Source organism: Notolabrus celidotus, chromosome 15 (genome assembly GCF_009762535.1).
Source record: "Notolabrus celidotus isolate fNotCel1 chromosome 15, fNotCel1.pri, whole genome shotgun sequence".
Classification (NCBI taxonomy): Eukaryota; Metazoa; Chordata; class Actinopteri; order Labriformes; family Labridae; genus Notolabrus; species Notolabrus celidotus.
The window spans coordinates 27,995,987-28,010,656 of record NC_048286.1 but is presented as its reverse complement, the minus strand read 5'-3'; the positions used below and the strand labels follow the sequence as shown (position 1 = coordinate 28,010,656).

Here is a 14,670-nt window from a genome sequence, read left to right as displayed (position 1 = left end):
TAAACATGATGAGCTCTACACTCCTTTTTATCTGCTCATTTTTATTTTGTCCCAGAACACTCAGTTAGCCGGCACATGCAGCCACACCAGGCATGGTATTAACTCCCAACTTCAACAAATGTGAAGTCAAATGAGGTTCTATTTGCAGCACTTAGCACACAAATAGCAGTGTGTCTCAGGAGGGATCTACAGTCTGTCAATTAAAGCACTGAAGGGATCCATAAAGATAACACAGGAGACACATTCTGCAGTGCAATGTACAGAAAAGACAGAAGTTGGCACAATAACATGGTGACAGTTTATATCAAGAGTGTATTAAAAAGTTCACAACATGTGATACTAAAGCTTTAATAGAGCATTTTCAGCTGGGATGTCTCTTGAACTATTATGTAGGGCTTCAACTTTCAGTTTTATCAGCTGAATCTGAATTTCAGCTGAATTTTTTGACAATAAATCAAAGAATTGTTCAGCTTTTAAAATGCCAAAAATTTGCGAAATGCTCATGAAAGATTCCAGAGTACAAAGTGATGTCTTCAAATTGCTTCTTTTGTCGTAGAGCCAGAGAGGAAAGTAGCAGATTCTCACATTTAATAAGCTGGAACAAACAATGTTCGGCATTTTGCTTGAAAAAATTGTGAAATGAAATGTTGGCCATTAGTTGCACCTCTAATCTAAACTGTATTATGCACCCAAAAGTTCCCAGGATGCACTGCAAACTTTAGAAAGAGATCTTTTCATCATGGACAGACGTTGCAGTAATATATTTAGGTTTACTTTTACTAGAAGTTAGAAAGTAGAGGTGGTGATGCTGATAATCTCAGTGAAATTCATCATTCAGTCATGACAACTATTGTGGAGATACATTCCTGACTCTGATCACTGGGGTGGGTACACTAGGGGAGTTATAATATTGAGAGTACAATATTAACTGATAGAAACAACTCATAACAGTTGCTTTGATTTGTTTAACAAACCTTCACATTCTGACAGTTTGTGGGGTATGTAACCCGCTATTAAATATAGATCTTCTCTGCAATCGCAGCCACAACAAGCTGTCAAGAGAGAGAACAATTTGTGTGTATATTTTTCAGCTTCAGGAGGATAACAGGAGTGCAATTTGTAAAATGTGCAGCAAGTATTCGAGGAGGAAAAGTCATAAGCCTGGTATATTGGGGTGGCAGTAGCTCAGTTCATAGGGACTTGGCTTGGGTACTGGAGGGCCGCCGGCTAAACTCCCAGTATGGACAAAGTTTGGCAAGTGGACTGGAGAGGTGTTAGTTCATTTGCCTGGGCAATGCTGAGGTGCCCTTGAGCAAGGCACTGAAACCCCAACCTCACTCTGATACCTCTCCATTAGTGCATGCACATAGCATGTTTGTATGTGTATATATCAAACTATGTGTGTATAGCATGAACAGGAAAAAAGAACATGAGTGGAAAAATTGAATTTCCCCCATGAGGTTAATAAAGTACGTTTACCTTTACCTTATACTTCTACGACAAATCGACGGCGTAACCTACGAGGTAGGTCTTCATAGCCCCCGTACCAACGCAGAGACCTAAATGTAACTGTGTCAAATCGACACAGACTGCAAGCCCTGTTATCGGTCCCTCAACTGCATTGTATTTCCTGCATTTACAGTACTTCAAGAATCGCGGTCCATTGACCTTGTATTTAATCTCCTCCGAAGTCTCCTCTCTATTCTATTATTGCTGCACGACACCTCAACGCACAAATATGTATTGCTCAAGTCTGCATCAGCAACTGCTACCTAGAGTTGACGCAGAAGTATAAACCTGGCTCTATGTTCTAATACAAGTCACATAAGTTCTCTGAAAAGCTGTTATCTCAGCATACACGCACGGAAGGAATAAGAAGCAGAAGTAGCCTCAGCTAGCATTAGCACCAATAAAACGGTTGAGTGCTGTGAAGCCAATTTCAGAACTGTAGAAAGTTTACCAGAGACAACCCAAAAGCTACAACACTAATGACAAAACCACTGAATTCAAAGCACTCGATGACCCACCTCCGTCTGGAGAAGAAGACCTAGGGTTTCACCTGAAAATGGCTCATTTGCATCAGCATCTCAAGTCACCACTGCTTGTGTGTGACATCATTTGTACCACCATCATGGACTTCTGGCGTCAGTCCAGTGAGTGTGCTAAGATTGATTGCTCAGATGCTGAATGAAGACTCAAATATGAAAAAGATGTTACTGCATGCACAGGAGGGCTCAGGTCTGCAGTAGGAAAAAAAGTAACATTTAAAGAGTCAGAGCTGTTGTCTTTTTATTAGTTAAACTCAGTAAGTATAGAATATGAACACATACAGTAGATATCAAAAGTCTACACACCCCTGTTTTTGGGGGGGGCTGTTTTTCTTCAGCTGGAACCACGGCCTTAGTCAAGGTGAAGGGAAGTATGAACAATGTTACAAATACCAGTCAGTTTTAACACAAAACCTCCAGGCCTCTGTTAAAAGATGAAGATGATGAGGAATTTCACCTTCAACAAGACAACAAACCAAAGCAGACATCCAAATCAAGTAAAAAATGGCTTCACCAGAAGAAGATTAAAGTTTTGGAATGGCCCAGCCAGAGTCCAGACCTGAATCCAGTTGAATATCAGTGGGGTGGTCTGAAGAGGGCTGTGCACAGGAGATGCCCTCACTGTCTGATGGATTTGGAGCTTTTTGGTAAAGAAGAATGGGCAAATATTGCCATGTCAAGATGTGCCATGCTAACAGAGTCCTACAAAAAAAACAGAGGGCTGTAATAAAATCAAAAGGTGCTTCAAACAATTGTTAGTTAAAGGGTGTGTACACTTATGCAACCACGTTATTATTATTCTTTTTTTTTTAAATGGAATTGTTCACGTTATAGGTCACATTAAAGGTGGAGAAAGTTCTGACATGATTGATCTTGGTCTCAATTTTTTTACATCACAAAACCTGGCATTTTAACAAGTGTGTGTAGACTTTTGATATCCACTGAAAGCCTCTCTGACCCTCAGGCGCATATTAACTACACGTTATATAACACAAAAATGTTTACAATAATAAACATGAGTAGTTTTGTCAGTATCAGCCATCAGGAACAGCTCATTTACAGTATCTGTGCATAAAGATCCATGCCATGCATCCCTCATATCTATACTGAATAAGACTCACAGCTCACAGCAAAATTCAGCTGAATAGGAAAGTACATATTTTGTGTGCCAGAGGGATTCAAGCAGTGAGAGAATCAATGCAATTGTCTTTTTTCTCTGGGTGGCCACAATAAAGTAGAGAGCAGTAAAGTAAATAAATAGGTTTGTTCATAAATGACTTGAAAATGATTTGTGCGAGAAATAAAATCAACTTTGAATGGATCGCCGACCGCAAATCATTCGTACACATTTATTACTTCACCAACTTTCTAAGTAACAGCCCTGATGTGAATATCCTTAAACAAACATGCCCACTGAGCACGCAACCACAATCAGATCCTTAAACACAGCACCGCCAACTCAACCTCAAACCCCCCTCCAAGACCAACGCCAGACTCGTGAGCGGGACCTAAAGGAACCACAGAATCTAAGTGGAAATAAGTGTCTGAGGCACCCGAGTGTGCTCGGGACTGTCAAACAGTGGCAATCTCATCCAGTAATAGGCCCATTATTAGGTGGGAGCTAGGGGACCACAGAGTCCACTGAGGAGAAAGCAGAGCGACTGATCACGATAAATAAGTGGCGGAAGAACCAAATCGGCAACTGGGGCATCACAACACAGCAGAGATTTCCTCTCCTCTCCACTCCCTCCCTCTTCTCCCTCATTCCTCCCTTCGCTTTTCTCTTGTGGGGTGCCCTCGCATAGTCTTCCATCACACCCATCCACCACCCCCCTACCCTCCCCCCGTCTCTCTCTCTCTCACACTCCCTCTTTGCCTTTGAAGATGCTTTGTTTTCTGACTTCGCTCTAATCTTCAAACAGGGTGATCTAATAATGGCCGTAAGAGTGTGTACGCAGGCAACTTCGGATGCACTGAACCTTGCGTGTCTGCGTAGATGCCTCCTGCACATGTCAAGCTGTACTCTTGGTTTTTGTGTGTAAACATGTATGTGGGTTTTGTGCATGTCGGCCTTCATGCAAACATGCATGGTGATGCTCCCCAATGCATTGCCCTGGGTGTCGTTTGGATGCCATGCTGCGCCCTCCCCATGTCTGTCTGAGATATGGGGGGTTAGGGGGGTACAGGCTATGTGTGCGTGCGTGTGTGTGTGTGTGTCACAGCATGATGGCTGGTGCAGTCAACACACACAGACAGCTGGATACCAGCAGTCTCCGGAGGGTAAAGGGGGCAAAGAGAGGGAGCAAGATGAAGAACAAAGACTTTCATACAGTCGATATTAAATCTAAATAAAATGCAACAAACTAAAGAAATCAGATGAATTGTGATAAAAGTTTTGATTGTGTTTGATCTTTACCTGCTAAATCTACCCCAGCTGTAAAAAAGGGGACCCACAGGAGAGTATGAAGGTATCGAAATGCCTCTTCTATGCGTTCAGACTCTTCTAATAACCAAAATTCCAGCTACGTATTCGTAAGCTACCCTGAAATATTCCACTTTCTCTAACTACCGTGTAAGACATTCTCAAGCATGAGTGAATATCGTGTCCACAATACCCAGAGAGACTGAAACAAACAGTCTATTTACAAACTCCCTCATCTGTTCACCCTTCCTTCATCCAAACAAATTTATCCATTAGAGGGAAAAGATTGCCTTTTAGAAGGGGAGACCTTGACAACGAGCTAGAATGAATGCTAACATCCATCTCGCCTGCCTTCCCTTGAAGAAATTTGAAGCAGCAGCAGCAGCAGCAGCAGCAGCAGCCAAGGCCCATTTGGATAGTAAAAAAAACTCTCATAAGGCAAGAGACCTAATTGAATTGCTTCTGATGGAAAGAGGAGCTCAATACCCTTTTACAGGTTGGAGTAAAGACGGAGGGAAGGGCAGAAGGGGAGAGACGGAGGGAGAGAAAGTGAGAAGCAAGTGCCGTGTTGGTGGTGTTGGTGGTGGCGATGGTAGGAGGGAGAAGGACGAGGAGGAGGAGGAGGAGAAGGGTGATGATGTGGTGGAGGATAATTGAGATGGACAGATAAGGAGGGAGGGAGACGAAACAAAGAGACGAGATGACAAAAATAGAGGGGTGGGGTGGTTATGATGGAGATGGATGGAGGCAAGGGTGGGGAGGAGGAGGAATGATAGCAGAGACAGAAAACTGAAACAAGAACTGATTAATAGTTTTGATTGGCTTATCAATGTGTCCTTTCCGTCGCCCTCAGGGGCGGACATGAGCTTGTTAGGAGAAGGTGGAAGAGAGTAACTGATCGGTCATTAATGTGCCTGACTATCTGACAATTTCTCAATAACAGAGGTGGCCTTGGCTCACACAAGCTCCTCGAACACATCACAGGCTGCCCACACACCCTCTGGCGCGCACACACACACACACACACACACACACACACACACACACACACACACACAGCTTCATCCTTCAAAAGGAAAACAACAATAACTGATGCCCCTGAACGTGCACCATGTCAGGCTCACACACACACAACGCAAACTCTGGCCTGTGGCATTAAGGCCATCCTGCCACATCTAATAAACTCTGAGGATGGACTCAGTAGGCCATGGCATGGTGTCCACTCGGCTCTTCTTAGGCAGCATCTGTCTTAAGCCTGATTCTCAACACGTCTGCTGTTGTGTGTCTCAGGATGCGTAATCCGTGACTTCTTATGGCTCTTTCAATTTGTCCCAATTACCGTCTATTGATTTCCCATTTCGTCGGCGAGGATGCCGGTGTCTCTTTGTTCCATATTCAGCACCTCGCATGGACAGACTCTTTCCCTTTAACAATGGCTATCTCTTTCAGATGACCTGGTGTGACAGCAGACAGGGGGGAAGAGGGAGGAGGAGGGGAAAGGGGTGGGTGTGTGTGTGAGGGTGTTGGCGTCTCTCACCAGGATTCTGTCCTCCGTTTTGCCGCTCCTCGTGTCCTGCTTGATGGCTCGCACAAATTTAATGGCCTGCTTGTCCAGCACCTTTCTGATGCTCTCTGAAGAGAAAAGAGGGATAAAACAGGAGAGCTAATTACATAATGTAAACACATAACAGAATGAAAAGCGCTGTCCTCAGACGCACTCGGGAGAGCTGTAAAAAGCTTTTAACGGAGAAACTAATAAATTGAAATATGCAGCGGGGTGATGATTAGAGGGAAAACCCTGAATGAAGGGACGGTCGGATTTTCTCTCAATGCTACGACAAACACCAGGTTTCTTTTTCATCCCTTTATGCCTCACTGCATGCATGGGTGACTGGGTCACACCTTTGTGTGTAAGGCAACATGATGATGTTAGTATGGCCAACACTACCTGTCTGAAACAAATACACAGAGCAGAATTAGAAATACAGCTGCTTTATTAGAGAGAATGAAATGTAACTGTTAGGAAGTATTGATAGAAATCAACCACTGAGCCTGAGCCGCCAACTTTTACAGTTATTGAATTTTATAACATCACAGACTGAAAAGCAGATTTCATTGAATGAGGCTGACAACCGGTCTGCTTAATAAGGTCAGTGTTGTAACTAAACCAGCCGGTTGGATCTATAACACTCTCGTACAAATACCCGTAGGTATCAACCCGACAACGCCAGGAACAACATAACAGCAGCCTTAAAGAACATACAATCATAGTAATAGTGATGAATATTATTTAGCGGATTTTGTACATAGTAATGGGCAGAAGAAAAAAAAAACTAAAATCAAGACTCACGTTAGAGGGTAAAAATAAATAGAAACAAAATTCAAGTTATTAAATGACAGATTAAAACAGGTAGAACACAGCCATCAGTGTTACAGGGTTATTCTTAATCTCTCATCCCACATCAACATTCTCCCCCAGACCCCTTGAATGTCTCAGCACTGGTCCCCAGGCCTTATCAAATACTCTCATCCTTCCTGCATTCTTGAATCTAAGCTTTTCCATATGCAGAGTCTCGCCCAGCTCCCTCAGCCACATCTCAAATGAAGGCACATCATCAGACTCCCATAATCTCAAAATAAGTTTTTTAGCCAGAATAGTACCAAGATATACAGCCCACTTATCCCTGCCAGAGTTCAGAGTGGTGTCACTAGTAGCTCCCAGAATGGCCACCAGAGGGTCAGGCAGCCATTTCTTGTTGAATGCTTTGGAGTAAAAATCAAAAAGCGGATCCTTGATGAACTGCAGCTGTTAGCACTTCTACATTGGACTCATATTTTTAGACCGGAGGTTGCCGCTTGGTTATAATATGGATCACTCATCAATGTCACTCTTCCATCTCAGACCAATCAAAATCAAGAAGTGATGGGACTTCTGAAATCAGCTTGGTCCGAAACAATGTTAGAGGTCGGTGAAGAATAAAACAGACCAAACCAAACTCATTGTTCAAGGGTACAAAAGGAGCCAGGTCTAAAACTGCTGCTAACTTTCTTTGCAGATGTGTCATAACAGTACCGGTGAAAAGCACTCTGAAGTTCAGGTAATGGCCGATGCCAGCAACAATGCTGTCAGTGGACTCAGGCCCTCGCTGAGAATGTTTTAGAAGTCTCTCTTGTTGAGTTGGAGAAACTTTTTGGGAGTATGATGCTGCATTTCCACTGCAGTAACATTCCCTGGGGCTCAGGCACTTTTAGAGGAACTATGATGGGGGATCCTTTAAGTCCCTTGACAAATAGGAAGATGTAGAAAACTTTGTGTAATTTGACTTTAGTTTTAGTTTTTAGGGTTCAACTTCAAGGCCCAAATTTTAAATTCAAGATAAATCTGGAGGTTTAAAGTTTTAAAGAAAAATAGAAGTTGGGTTTACCAGTCCTCTGTAGACAGCGGCTCATGTCTGCTTGAGGCTACAGCTCTTACTTATATATCAACACAAAAACACATTATAGAGAACTCAACTTCACTTGAGGCTGGCTGCAGAAACACCAGAAACCACATACACACCCATTAAAAAAAGACGAAACAGTTCAGAAGATATTAAGATTACAAGTTTTTGTACAAATAAGGACATGACTGACTTGACTGACAGGCAGGAACACATAGCTGTTGGCTAGGAGGCTCAAACTCCGCCTCTTTACGTCACACTATGCCTGGTTGAGTTCCGCATTTCCAATATGGCTGCCGCCATCGATTGGCTTCAAAACAGTGCTCAGGAACAGATGGGTGACGTCACGGGTACTACGTCCATATTTTATACAGTCTGTGGTTGTAATACTGTATCCATGCCAGACGATGGCTATTTAGCATCTTAAAGCTGTTTGCTAACCGCATTAATTAACAGAAGAAGAAAAATGCTAACTGCATTAAATAGCAAAAGAAGAAGAAAACATTAGCGACAGTCGCGGTGACTTTCTCCGTTTCTGAACCTCACACGACTACACATGTATTTCCAGGGACTGAGCATGGCTGTGAAATGTAAACACAAACGCCACGCTGCGTCACAGAAACACCAACATAAAGATCGAGACAGACGCTGTCAGTGCCCGCTACTAGCAGCACCTCGTCCTGCTGCTGGTTAATGTGACTGCTACACAAACGGGCTGTCAATGGGACGTGTGTTCAGATTATTTGAATAATCGTAGAATAGATGCCAATGATTATAGAATAGTATTTTGGCTTGAAATTCCCATCCCTAATACCCATGTTAGTTTTTAGTTATCTGTCTTAACTGGCTTGACTCTAAAAATGAAGTTCACACTAAACAATTGGGATGCCAGTATGGCCTGGCTGTTAAAGCATGCACCCCATGTACGTAGGCTACAAGCCTCGTCCCAGCAGTTGCTGGTTCAGCTACCGGCAATGACCCCCTGCTGCGTGTCCTTCCAACCTCTCTCCAAATGTTCAGTCTCTCTCCAGCTGTCTTGTTTAAAACAGGCAAAAAGAAAACTTCAAAATAAAAACAGACATGTTTCAAACTGAAGTAAACAGGGCGGGGGCACCAGTTCAGCTCAGCAGTTAAGATGCTCACGCAAAGCTGGCGGCCTAGCTTCAACTCTGATCTGTGGCCCTTCACTGCATGCCATCCCTATTTTCTGTTCCCAGTTTCCAACCCTATCCACTTTGCTTTCCTCTCATTAAAGGCATTACAGAACTTCTCCTTAAATAGAAGCAGGGCTGCATTTGCTGTCTATTGGCTTTAGTTTATTCTGATTCAGTAATTTGTTGCTCAGATGTATGTGTGTGGGGTAGACAACAGTTTAAGACATTTTATTGGAGCTGCAGCCCTGACAGTATCAAAACAGAGCAGTATGAGATAATATAAATTAAAGATCGTTCAAAGTGGATGGCATGCTTTCTGTCATATCTTGTGAGTGGAAGTCCTCAGGGTTTTGATCAGTCTCTGCTGTAGGATGATATCAGTTAAACATCTCTCATGAGAATAATCAGACCAGTCAAACTAAAGTGTTTTGGGTCTTTTAATGCCTTTTAGAGAGAGAGAGATGACAGTGGACGGAGAAGGAAATGGACGTATTATCTGTGACATCACCAATCTGTTTCTGAAGCGCTGTTTTGAAGCCAATCATCGGCGGGAGCCATATTGGATATGCTGAAGTCAACCAAACTTAGGTTGTTTTCGAAAACCACCTACTGTACTATCAGTACGTACTGATTTGGAAAAAATTCAGTATGTAGTAAGTAGTATGTGAACAAGAGCAAAATCTGCAGTATGCCAAAACTCCCCGGATGTCTACTGATTAGGGAAAATTTCACAGTATGCATCAGATCGGTCTACCTTGAGAAGGGGAGAGCGGTGTTGGTTGTCAGACTTTTTACTGTTTTGATGATTGCTCATCATCAAAACATCTTTCAATAGTCACTCCCACATTAAATTGAAGTTTAAGGTGTTGGCTTGAAATGTGGATCCCTCTCATTTTCCAACTCATTGTAACAAAGAGACAATTAACTATGAAAGACAATCTGACACATTGTGACAACCAACCCCATCACAGGGGTGGTTGTCACACACTATGGGGTTGGTTGTCACACACTATGGGGTTGGTTGTCACACACACACTATGGGGTTGGTTGTCGCAATGGTATTTCAATGGGAAAAATATTTTTAAAAAGGCAAGAAGGCAGAACTAAATTTGAAAGTTGAATTGCACTGACAAGTGATAGGCCTACATAACTTAATGCATTTTAACATAGAATGAGCAAGGAACATGAACAGGAAACACATCTTTAGACCAGCCTATATAACAACATACAGAACAAAACAAATAGGGCGAATAATACTTTACTAGGCGTGACATGTGACAACCAACCCCAAAGAGAATGTGACGACCAACCCCAACTGGATTTTTTTGCAAGCATCAAGGCTAACAACCATCTAGAAGTAGTTAGCTAGCTAATAAAAATCTAAACAATAGCTTTCCCCTCACACTGTGTGGGTAACACTTGTTTTGTTATAAACCCATCGTTTAAAAGCCTAGAAGAAAAATACTGAGGAGCTGAATATTTACAATTTGACATGAACAACACAAAAAGTCCTCTCACCTCAAGTTCAGCTGTCTTATTCCAGAGAAGACTGTAGGTGAGCTCTGATCCTAATTCTTGAAATGTCCATACCCCAATTTGAGAGACAGTGCCCTCTGGTGGCGAGATATAACGAGTGTGCCAACCAACCCATGTGACAACCAACCCCGTTCTCCCCTACTGTTTCCCACAATGCACAGCGCTCATTCAACTTTTTCTTTCCTATTCTTTTTTTGACGGGGCGAACTCAGTTTTTAGGTGCTGTGAAAATTATTAAATTACATATAAGCCACTTCTTAACATTTTAAATCATAAGTGGATGCTAAAGAAGCAGTTTCAAAACCGGAAATTAAGTGACGTCTGGCCCAGCGTACTGCAACACAGATCGAACAGAACAGTCATACAACAGACTACCTTCAAACGCAGTATGTAGTAGGCAGTACCTACTGTACAGTTTGTGCCGATCGATAAATGAGCTATCCAGACTACACTCATTTTTTGTACCAGGCTGTAAACATGTTTATTTCTGCTGTAAAGATCGTCTTTTTTGAATTGGTGTGTATGTGGTTTCTGGTACTTCCAGAGCCAGCCTCAAGCAGACACTCGAGGAACTGCAGTTTTTAACACTTCCGCATTGGCTTCAATTCTCACAGTTTCCGCTTTGGAGAGACACGTGAGAGAGAATCGGAAATAACATGACGCAAAGGGCTGCAAAGGTTGGAATCAAACCCCGGACCGTCTATTTCAAGACCTACAGCCTCTGAATGATGCACATGCATTTTAACCACTAAGCCAAACCAGCACTCCAAGACGGATGTGTGTTGTCAGCCTCTCTCACAATCAGACCTCCAGAGGTAAGAGAATGGATTAGTCAGTCTGCAGTGTTTTGTAAAGGTTGATCTCTCATCCTGAACATACGCTGCTCCTGAGCAGGTTAGGTGCTGAGCAGTCACTGTGTCGATCGACTGCTAAAATCTCTTTCCTGTTGGTGATCACAAATCATAGAGACTGTATGTTTAGTTTTCTTCACTCTCACTCACTGCACATTCGACTAATACAATTAATCTAGCTAGTAAAGTGAGCTGGGCATCACTGTCCTTGGATTTAGGACATTAGAGGGTGGCATTTTTTGGACATGGTCATATGGAAATGATTAATGACTCCTGTGTCTGAGGGCTTTTGCTAAAATCTTCCACGCAAATCAGTTCCTCAGTCTTTGAATATAGCTGTGTATCAGAAATTGTCCTCGTATCGCAGTGAAATCACCACAGGGATTTGGATGATGCCATCGTTGGGTTTTCTCTTTGATTTCCAGCTTAGGGACAGGCTGGTGGATTATATTTTTTAAAGTCAGCCACACAGAGATGAACAGTCACAGAGACATGAGGACGGGAGACAGCAATAAAGACACAAACATGAGGACAGACGCATACAAACGTATCCTCTGGCTGGAAAAGACTCCTAACTGGGTTATTTTTAGCCTCAGAGAAAGAAAGAAGGAAAGAAAGAAAGAGGCAGCCCTGCTCCTTTGAATGGAACTGACCACAAGATCCAGAGCTGCCATCTTTAGAGGCCTCTGCTCCACCTCAGTACACGGCTGACCCCACTGAAGCTCAGTGATCCGCACCAGAGGCCTCCCTCCATTTACATCTCCTCCTCAACAACAACCTGCACAATGCAACCTGCTCTTCACAAACACAAAGTCAAGCTATATCCTCAAGACTGGCAAGCACGCACATATGCCTGCAAGCTGCATGTGCTATTCGCATTTCAAGCTAAATGTGAGCCCAGCAGATGGAGAAACAGCGAGTCATGCTGTTTCACAATCTCCCAACTCCCTCACTCATGATTCTCACTTTCAACATCCAGAAACAAACCATGAAGTCGGCTTTCACACTTGATTGAGCAGCGGCGGATGCAGGGAGGACGGAGGAGGCAGGGATGAGATGGGAACTGGGTGGAGGGGGGGGTGATCGCGTCGGCAGATCGAAGGGAGGATCAGCCAAGACAAACAGAGAGTTATTGACATTAAGCCGGGTAAGACCCAATCGCTTAAACCTTTTAACACACTCTGTGATTCCCCCTCAAGGCCTGCTGGTGTGACCTCGACATCTGCTCCCAGAGGGGTGAGGAAAAGCATGAGAGGGGAAGAGGAAAAGGAGATAAACCAGTATGGGTCAGTACCCTTTCCTTTCCTCTGTCTCATGTCCCCACTGTCATTTTGACACTTTGATGGATATGCTCACTCACTCTCTTCCCATGAACCCCCATCTGCCCCCTCCACTTTATCTCCTGCACTGGCAGGTGTGCTAATGTCCTAATGCAGCCTGACTCTTATCAGCAGGCCAGACAGACGGGGCTTGGACAGGTTGAGCTGGTAAACAGCGGGATTTAACTCGCTGCGTCTGGATAATTATCTGTGAGGGACACACCTACTTGAACACCTTCTCATACACACATGCAGCTCTTTGAAATGTGTGTGTTTACTGTCAAACCTTCCCAGCAGGAAGAGGCTGAGCCAGTGTGCAACTGAACCCATGCTGCCTGCTTGCCTGCCTGCACGCAAAGCGCTCCCAGTCGCACAATAACTCCCACGCTCACACACGCAGAGAAGGGAGAAAGAGATGAGAAGTCCTAATGAATGCACAAAGCCACAACGCGCACACATGATGCACAGCAGTATCACTTGAAATAACTCTGACAGCACTACAGGGACTCTGGTGTCCGATACATTTCACAGCGGATCTTTAATATCAAATCAATCCGAAAGTGAACACAGCCGTTCAGAGATCGATGGGATTACAATCTCCCCGAGCTTCAACAGACATTAACTCTGGTTCTGCCTGGGGAGACATTTCCTGCGCTCGCCTGCGGTGATAACTCCTTTCAAATGAAACGCACTAGAAAGCGAAGATTTAAAGAGCGTGCAGAGTGAAGACAAACTACCCCACTGCTTCTTAAACAGCTTCTCCTCTTCCTCAAGACTTCCCCCGAAAAAAAGTCACGTTGGGGCTCACCTGTGATTTCCCTGCTGACGTTGACGAAGCCCGCCGCTGAGGTCTCCTTTGAAGCCATGGTGCGCTCCTCCTCACCGGTCCGGCCCCTTCTCTCCTTCTTCCTCCGTGAACAAACGTCCCCAAAGTACACTTTGGTTTTTGGGGGTTGTTTTCTTTACCTCCGCGCCTGCTGCAGGTGCTCCGGGCGCAGGAACAGTCCGTACGGTGTGATGTGAAGCGGTGCAGCGCTGCGCACTGGCAAAAACCCGAGGAGCGCCTCCGACTCAGCACTCCAGCACGAGAGAGAGAGATAGCGGGGGGAGAGAGAGAGAGAGAGAGAGAGAGAGAGAGAGAGAGAGAGGGATGAATATAATATGTAATGAATATGGTGTGTGATTAATGTATATATGGTGAGTGTAGTGTGTTGTGAATATATATAATGTATTGTATGAAAGAGAGAGAGAGAGAGAGAGAGAGAGAGAGAGAGAGAGAGAGAGAGAGAGAGAGAGAGAGTTTTTAAAATCCATTTATTCTGATACAATTATTTACAATCTTGCACCAAAAAAAACATGAGATAAAACCCAACATCAAAGCTGGACTTAGATTATACTAACACATCTGCAAAAAGGATTTCAGAGTCCTTTAACCCTCCTGTTATGTTCCGGGTCAGATTGACCCAATTTTAAAAAAAAATATATTTTTTTAATTGTTAGTATTTACTCCTCAAATGGAAACACCCTCAACCTCTGTCTCATAACAGATGGGGGAAAGAGTTGTCACTGTCTATTAGACTTGAAAAAGCTCAGGTTTTCCCTCAATGGTTCCTCGAACACATTCGATAAGACTTGGAGCCCTCTCTTAAATCATATTGAATCTTTGACTTCCCTGCTACCCCTCCCTTTCATTTCATTTATTTATTTGTATTTATTAATTTTTACATTTGGGTTGGATTTTATTATTTTCCTTATTTGTGTAATTGTTGTATGTATTCTGTATTGTTTACATATGTGGGTATGTGTATATATGGGTTTGTGGGAGGGAAAAAAGAGGGGAAAATGGGAGGAATGGAAGTCCTCTGTACCACATTGTACTCTTCCTGTGCTACCTGTGAAA

General features: G+C 43.4%; 1 protein-coding gene across 7 annotated transcripts in view; it reads right to left on the bottom strand.

Moving 5' to 3' along the window:
• The window catches only part of carmil3 (capping protein regulator and myosin 1 linker 3), a 149,534-nt gene extending 135,678 nt beyond the window's left edge, over positions 1-13,856 (bottom strand). For 2 of the 7 annotated variants that reach the window (XM_034702400.1, XM_034702403.1), the window contains exons 1-2: positions 13,579-13,856; positions 6,008-6,102 (exon numbers count right to left, since the gene is read on the bottom strand). In XM_034702400.1, the coding sequence (XP_034558291.1) occupies positions 6,008-6,102; positions 13,579-13,636 (153 nt within the window). In that variant the 5' untranslated portion in view covers positions 13,637-13,856. The remainder of the gene's footprint in view (positions 1-6,007; positions 6,103-13,578) is intronic. The other 5 variants (XM_034702399.1, XM_034702402.1, XM_034702397.1 and 2 more) reach the window with 4 other exon arrangements.
• Positions 13,857-14,670: the final 814 nt, after the last annotated feature.